General features: G+C 43.9%; 2 protein-coding genes across 2 annotated transcripts in view; one reads left to right on the top strand and one right to left on the bottom strand.

Moving 5' to 3' along the window:
* The window catches only part of LOC125041990 (peroxidase-like protein 3), a 4,109-nt gene extending 1,794 nt beyond the window's left edge, over nt 1-2,315 (bottom strand). Inside the window, exons 1-5 of the mRNA XM_047637487.1 lie at nt 2,267-2,315; nt 1,637-1,765; nt 893-1,063; nt 399-538; nt 13-177 (exon numbers count right to left, since the gene is read on the bottom strand). Of these exons, the coding sequence (XP_047493443.1) occupies nt 13-177; nt 399-538; nt 893-1,063; nt 1,637-1,765; nt 2,267-2,315 (654 nt within the window). The remainder of the gene's footprint in view (nt 1-12; nt 178-398; nt 539-892; nt 1,064-1,636; nt 1,766-2,266) is intronic.
* Nucleotides 2,316-2,411: 96 nt separating this feature from the next.
* Nucleotides 2,412-3,018, top strand: LOC125041921 (pollen-specific leucine-rich repeat extensin-like protein 1). The gene is made up of 2 exons (XM_047637365.1): nt 2,412-2,468; nt 2,647-3,018. The coding sequence occupies exons 1-2, from the start codon at nt 2,412-2,414 to the stop codon at nt 3,016-3,018; spliced, it is 429 nt and encodes a 142-aa protein (XP_047493321.1).
* Nucleotides 3,019-7,500: the final 4,482 nt, after the last annotated feature.

Raw genomic sequence — 7,500 nt, 5'->3', positions numbered from 1 at the left:
TTACGTCCCGACCTCCTTCGAAAAAAGGGCGTCCACTTCGCCGGCGCTCTGGCGGCCGGACCCGCGGAGCAGGTCGGGAACCACCCCCTCCGCGTACAGGGAGAAGGGCCTCAGCATCTCGGAGGAGAGCGTCGTCGCCGAGACCTCCCCGGCGGCGTCTGCTCGCTCTATGAGGTCCTGGGGAGAGGCAGAAGGAGTGAGCGAGGCGAGCGGAGTTCGGAGCGGGGGAGGAGGACCCAAGCATTCGGCTGTAGACTCTCGGAGCCACACACACACACACACACACACACACATATATATATTTATATGTATATATATACATATATTTACACACATATATATAGATAGATAGATAGATAGATAGATATGTGTGTGTGTGTGTGAGCATACATACGCACCGGGATCTGACTGTGGCCGAAGCGGAAGGCCGCCGTCGCGAACTCGGAGGTGGCGGCGACGCTCCTCCCGGGGTCGTAGTCGCTCCGCCTCTGCTTTCCCTTCAGAGACTTCAGCTGGTACTTCCTCATCGCCTTTTTCCCTGGAGAGAAAGGGAGAGAAAAACACAGCTATTTTCCAGCGGATGATTATTCGGTCGTAAGCATAACGCAGCTGGTTTACAGTATGGTATAATAGTGAGTAAGGAATACAACGCAGCCTGTCCCGAGTAAGTCCATAGGGAATTATACGAACTGGCGTGTAAGGGAAATACCGCGGCCAGTCGAGAGAGAGAGAGAGAGAGAGAGAGAGAGAGAGAGAGAGAGAGAGAGAGAGAGAGAGAGAGAGAGAGAGAGAGAGAGAGAGAGAGAGAGAGAGGGAGAGAGTTCATGATGTAATATACGACATAGTGTGCAAGGGAAGCGCCCCAGACTCCGGCACCCTTGGCAGCACGCACCCAGGACCGTGGGGAGATATTCGTTGTAGACAATATGCTGAAGCTGGGCCACCACGATCCTCCGGCTCTCCTGAAACAGTCGCTCGTCCTCCAAGCGCGGGTTGAGCTCCTGGAGGCGATTCGCTACGAGGTTGTGGTGGCGGCCGAACCGCAGGTGGAGCAGCACGAGCGCTTATCTCCTGGTGGGGATTGCGGCAAGCGTTATGATCCTCTACGCAGTTTTGTATCATGATTATTTCGGTTTTATAACCACTTTGTTATCGTTAATTTACTCTTCATATATATGTACTTTATAATCATAATTTATATTAATCACCTCTGTAGAATGTATTATATTTATCATCCCTGTGCAAAGCGTTATTACCCATTTGCTATCATTAATCTACTCTCCATATATAATTTATAATAATGATTTGTATTAGTTATCTCTGTAAAATATATATATATATATATATATATATATATATATATATTCATCAACTGTGCACAAAGCTTTACTACCAATTTGCATCATTCATACATCTGTAATGCATAGTCACCTCTGTAAAAATCATTATATTTATCATCCCTGTATAAAGCCTTATTGCCAATTTGCTATCACTAATCACCTCTTCAATTACATGTAATTCATAATCATGATTTATATTAGTCATTTCTGTAAAAAAAGAAAAAAAAGAAAAAAAGACAAAAAATAGTATTATATCCACCATCCCTTTACAAAGCTCAGCAGAAGGGGACACGAACCCGCCCTGAAGCAGTACCGGTTGACGCTCGCCATCAGGGGGACGTAGCAGCCGTCGCCCAGCTCCTTCTTCGGCGGCAGGAGCTCCACGCCCTCGCCCGTGACCTGCAGGGACAAGGACCGCGAGGACACTGAGCGGGAATGCCGAGTGAGGGCTCAGAAATTTAAAGAAATGAAACTGTTATCAAAATAGGAAGAAATTAAAAGCGAGCATAAAACACAGAGGAAATAGCGAAAGTGACATACAAACAAATAAATATAAATAAAGATAAATAAATGTAAAGACAAAAAAAATAATAATAAATAAAGAAATAAACAAGTAAGCAGTGAAAATAAACTAAGTATAAACAAACAAGGAAGTACGGGACGAGCAGAAAAATACAAATAAAGATAAAGGCAAAAAAGAACAAAGAAATATACAAACAAACAAGGAAATATCAAAACAAAGAGAAAAACAAATAAAGATAGACAAAACACACACAAAAAAACAAGGAAATATCAACACGAGCAAACTAACAAGCAAATAATAATGATAATGATAAATAAATAAACGAATAATAATAAAAACAATAATAATAGATTTAAAAAAATAAAAATAGAAAAAATAAAAGCTCCGTCCCTTCTTCCCGCACCCACCTGCAGGAGGAGCTTCCCGCCCCTGAAGGCCCTGAGGGAGTTCATCGCCTGCAGGTCCGAGCCGTAGATTACAGACCCGTCGAGATATCGCGTTATCGCGTTTATCTGCTCCCTCGGGCCTGGGGAAGGAGGGCGGTAAGGATGCTGCGGAAGGAGATGGCTCGGGAGAGGCTGATGGAGATCGTGAAGATGATGCTGGTGATATATACATATACTCACACATACATATATATATATATATATAATATATAAATACACACACACATGTATATATTCTATCGTATATACATATCCTAGCACTAAAGACAGAAAATAAATAAGTAATAATAATAAGCAAACGAAAGTCCGAAAGCCAAAGATCCCGAAATCCTAAAAGAGAGAGCCTGAGAGCCCAAAAATCCCATCTCGGAGAGTCCGCCCAAGAACCCGAAGGCACGAGACTCCGAAGCCCGAGACTCCGAAGCCCGAGACTCCGAAGTCCGAGACTCCGAAGCCCGAGACTCCGAAGCCCGAGACTCCGAAGCCCGAGACTCCGAAGCCCGAGACTCCGAAGCCCGAGACTCCGAAGTCCGAGACTCCGAAGCCCGAGACTCCGAAGCCCGAGACTCCGAAGTCCGAGACTCCGAAGCCCGAGACTCCGAAGCCCGAGACTCCGAAGCCCGAGACTCCGAAGCCCGAGACTCCGAAGCCCGAGATCCTAAAAGCCCAAACCCAACAAGCCGAAACCCGACATCCCGACAGCCCTTGACCGACCGAAGGCGCATCTCGGCGCGGGGGCGGAGCGCAGGAACTCCATGCAGGTCCGGTTGAAGGCGCCGTAGAAGGGGTCGCCGGCGGGGAGGGCGATGCCGGCGCACTCGGGGTGGGCCCAGTCGCGTCTCCGCCCAGGGCCTCGGGCAGCACGCGATGGCGCCGCCGTGGGGAGCTGCAGGAGGTGGAGAAAAGAGACGTTCTCACAGACAAACTCAACCGTAAATGAATCAAACCGAACACATTTTTTTCGATTTACTTATTACGAATAAATTAACATCAACTTGGAACCACGCCCATGCATCGACCCCCGCACCTGCAACCAAGGGCGTGAGGACGAGGTCGTGATCGAGGAACTGCCCGAAACTCATATGCAAGTTCGAGAGCGAGGTGGAGGGCGTGTCCGGGCGCCTCTGACGGCGAGGCTGACGAGGCGGGCGCTCGGGAGGTCGCCGCCGTCGCTCGCCAGTCGGAGACTCGACACGCCTGTGAGAGAGGAAAAAAATAAAGGTCATGATCAATAATGAGAAAAAGAAAAAAGAAAAAAAGAATGAACAGAGATATCAAAGTTCATAAACGATAATGAAAAGAAGAGATTGGCAGAAACGAATACATTAGTGAAGCGACCGTTTATTTAGTTACAATACAAGAAAGAAGAAACAATAATACAAGTCATTAAGGAGATAGTGCGGTAGGCGAAAAGTAACCGATTGGGTTCTGACAAACACAAGAAGTCCAATGAAACAGATGGCGTAATGAAACAAAAAGCAATCGAAGTTTCGAACCGGCACAATGAAGCAAACACACAACAAAAAAATGATTTTTAGAACCAGAAGGGAAAAAAAGCGTCAGACTGATATGACAGTGGAATATAGGACATTAATGAGTAGTAAGTGTGTACATAGGGATGCGTGTATATGCGTGTGTATGTTTGTAACTGGAGCATCGAGGAATAACCAATGGACCAGAATGTGACTTAGGTAATTGTGAAAGAGAAAACGCATTCCGAAAAGGATTCTACCCGCATTGGAAAAGAATATATATAATGTGATGGTACCAGAAGCATAAAAGGAATATAATCTGAACACAGATAATGGGAAAAAGAAAACACGCATTCCAAAACTTCTTTTATCTACACAGACCAAAGAACGCAAGGCCAAAGTAGGGTCACCCACCGTCACCGTAGTCATACTCAGCGAAGCGTCCGTACGTCATGGAGGCGGCGCCCCAGGTCGGGTTCTTCAGGTTATTGCAGGTCCCGTCGGCAGAGCGGTAACGGAAGAACCTGTCGCAGTTCGAAGGCTCCTCCCGAAAGGCGTCGCAATATTCCCTCGACTTGACCAGTTTTCCCAGGTGTTTCAAGGCGAGGACCGCGCGCTTGTCGGTTATGTTCAGTCTGCGGTGGCGTTTGGCGTCGGGGAGAGCGTTGTGGACGTAAGGATGCTCACAATGGTATTGGTAGTGGTGAGGGAGGTTGAGCATGGTTTGGTGAGGATAATAAGAACGGTGGTGAAATAAACGGTGATAATAAAGTTGACGATAAACTAATTATACCGATGATGATGATGGTCGAGAAAAAGAAGACAGATCACTCAATCCAATCGTACAATATAAACAAACAACAAAGTAACCAACAGGTCTTTAAAAAGTATATTTATATCATACCTCTCCTTCAGGAAACTCGTGGCTTTCTCCATCTCGAAGCCCTTCCTGGAGAACTCTGCGAGGCGTGGGTAAGGCTCCCTGAACCTCTTCTGAAGCCTGTAAGCTGCCGTGCCCTTCTCAAGCTGCAGGTTCCTCGCGTGAAGGAGTTCCTCGAGGCGGTCTCTTTCCATCAGCTGGGACAGACCGAACTGTAGGCTCTCCCTTGAAGGCAAGAAGGACGTAGGGTTCAGTTATTTCACATGGGGGGGGGGGGGGGGGGCGAAGGGAAGACGTGGGCGTGGGAAGTGATGATGATAACGATGGTGATAACGATGATGATAATGATGATGATGGTGATGATGGGGACTTTGATTACGGTCAAAATGAGACTCCACCAAACCGTTTAAAAGCGATGTAAAAGAGAAAGAGAGAATTATTTCAAACGTTGATCATAATTAGATATTAAAAAAAAAAAAAAAGATAATAATGAAACATTTGTCAACGAACGAGTCGTAAACGAGGATTCATAAACAACAAACAAACAAACAAACAAAAATAGAATGAAATAAAAAATAGAAAAAGAGAGAAGAAGGAAACACAAGCGTCAACCACCGAGCGTCGACGAACATAAAACAATCAAAAAACAAAAGCAAGCCTCCCTACCTCTCGTCCTCCTCTGAGACCTCCAGCCGCGACGCCGAGTACTGACGAAAGGCGCGGCTGAAGTTATCCCTTTTCTCTCCTTCGTTTCCTCCAAGTCTTTCTCTTCCTTCGTTTCCTCCAAGTCCTATTCCTCCTTCGTTATCTCTAAGTCCTCCTCTTTCGTTTCCTCCAAGTCCTATTCCTCCTTCGTTATCTCTAAGTCCTCCTCTTTCGTTTCCTCCAAGTCCTATTCCTCCTTCGTTATCTCTAAGTCCTCCTCTTTCGTTTCCTCCAAGTCCTATTCCTCCTTCGTTATCTCTAAGTCCTCCTCTTTCGTTTCCTCCAAGTCCTATTCCTCCTTCGTTATCTCTAAGTCCTCCTCTTTCGTTTCCTCCAAGTCCTATTCCTCCTTCGTTATCTCTAAGTCCTCCTCTTTCGTTTCCTCCAAGTCCTATTCCTCCTTCGTTATCTCTAAGTCCTCCTCTTTCGTTTCCTCCAAGTCCTTCTCGATCTTTGGTCGACGATAAGAAAAAAAAAAAAAAAAAAAAGGGAAATGACACACCCTTGCAAATATATGATCTACACAATATTTTATCATTCTAAATACCTATAATTATATCACGTATAATAAAAAGATGGTAATGTACTAAGCCAACACTATTATATTCTAATATTCATGGATATTATAAACTGTCACTCTTTCTGGTGTATACAATAACAATTACTTCAAATTCAAAAAGCATAACATTACTGTCATGCTGACATATATAGAAAAGGTGTGAATGAGAATGAATATCTTCACAAAACAAGAGACGCATTTGACCGGTTTCGATTATATCTTCATCAGCAATACTTGATAAAGACGAAGATATAATCGAAACCGGTTCAATACATCTCTCGTATTCTGAAAATATTCATTCTGAGTCACACCTTTTCTAAATGCATTACTATTGGTCTTATTAAGTCAAACACCGACCTCGATTTCTCTCCGGATCTGCCACAGCGTCTCCGATCACCATGACGACCACGGCGGCCGCCACGATCAGAAGGGGAGTGGCACGCATCTATGAGAATAATGGTAATGGTAGTGATGATGATGATGATAATGATAATAATAATAATGATAATGATAATAGTAATAATAATAATAATAATAATAATAATAATAATAATAATAATAACAATATTAATGACAATAACAATAATAGTAACAACGATAGGGATAACATTTTAACAACAACAATAAAAATGTAATTTGTAATATTCATAATGATCATATAAAAGAAAAGAAAAAAACTTTAAGCGAAAAAGAAGACAAACAACGACCGTTTTTACAACTTGCTTTGCATTCATTTCAGTGAAGGAATTATCAGTTGTAAAAGGGCACTTGGACATAGAGTCTATCCTGGAACATAGACTTGAACAATCTTTAAGTTGTACCTTGTTAGTTTTAGTGTTACTAAAACTATACTATAGAATTCCACGATATTCTATTCTAAACGTTTGTGAACTAAGAAACCTACCCCTGATTCCTGCTTGCTGCCATGGGGTTTACCTCTCCAATAAAGCACGTGTCCATTATTTATTATCTTGTTCATCGCCTAGTCTTCTAACTTCATAGAGTCCTACAACATCCCATTACAACATCCCATTTAATGAAGGAGAGTTCCTCAAATAATGCTTGTAAGTCGGATTCCGTTCTCATTGCCCTTATATTATATGTGCAAAGGTTCATCAACGTAGGGCGGCCTGTTTTTAAGCGGAGATTTTGACCACCCTCTGCTCCGGAGCGACCCTGATCGCCGCCGTAACCAGGGGCTCCTTCGCCTTCGCCACTGATAGGACCTCCAGCAGGGTTGGCCTTGTTTAGCGTGGACTTATGAGTAGCAATGCAGGGCCTGCTTACTACATCAGAGTATACTCTCGGGAGCATGGACTTGAGTATCAGAAGTGCAAATATGAGTGATTATATTTTATACATTGATTTCATTTATGCGTATGTACACCCAGTGCAGACATTTGTTCACCCGCAAATGCCCTAAGTACTACGCATATGTTCATGCACATGCACCTTTCAAATACTCCTATGCATACGTACTCCTACATTATATACAACTACACACATGCACATACATATCCATATATAGACATATACGCGCATCATATGTGTATACGCACCCACATATATGCGAAA

Source organism: Penaeus chinensis, chromosome 1 (assembly GCF_019202785.1).
Source record: "Penaeus chinensis breed Huanghai No. 1 chromosome 1, ASM1920278v2, whole genome shotgun sequence".
Lineage (NCBI taxonomy): Eukaryota > Metazoa > Arthropoda > Malacostraca > Decapoda > Penaeidae > Penaeus > Penaeus chinensis.
The sequence above is the reverse complement of the archived record's forward strand: the minus strand, read 5'-3'. Positions and strand labels throughout refer to the sequence as shown.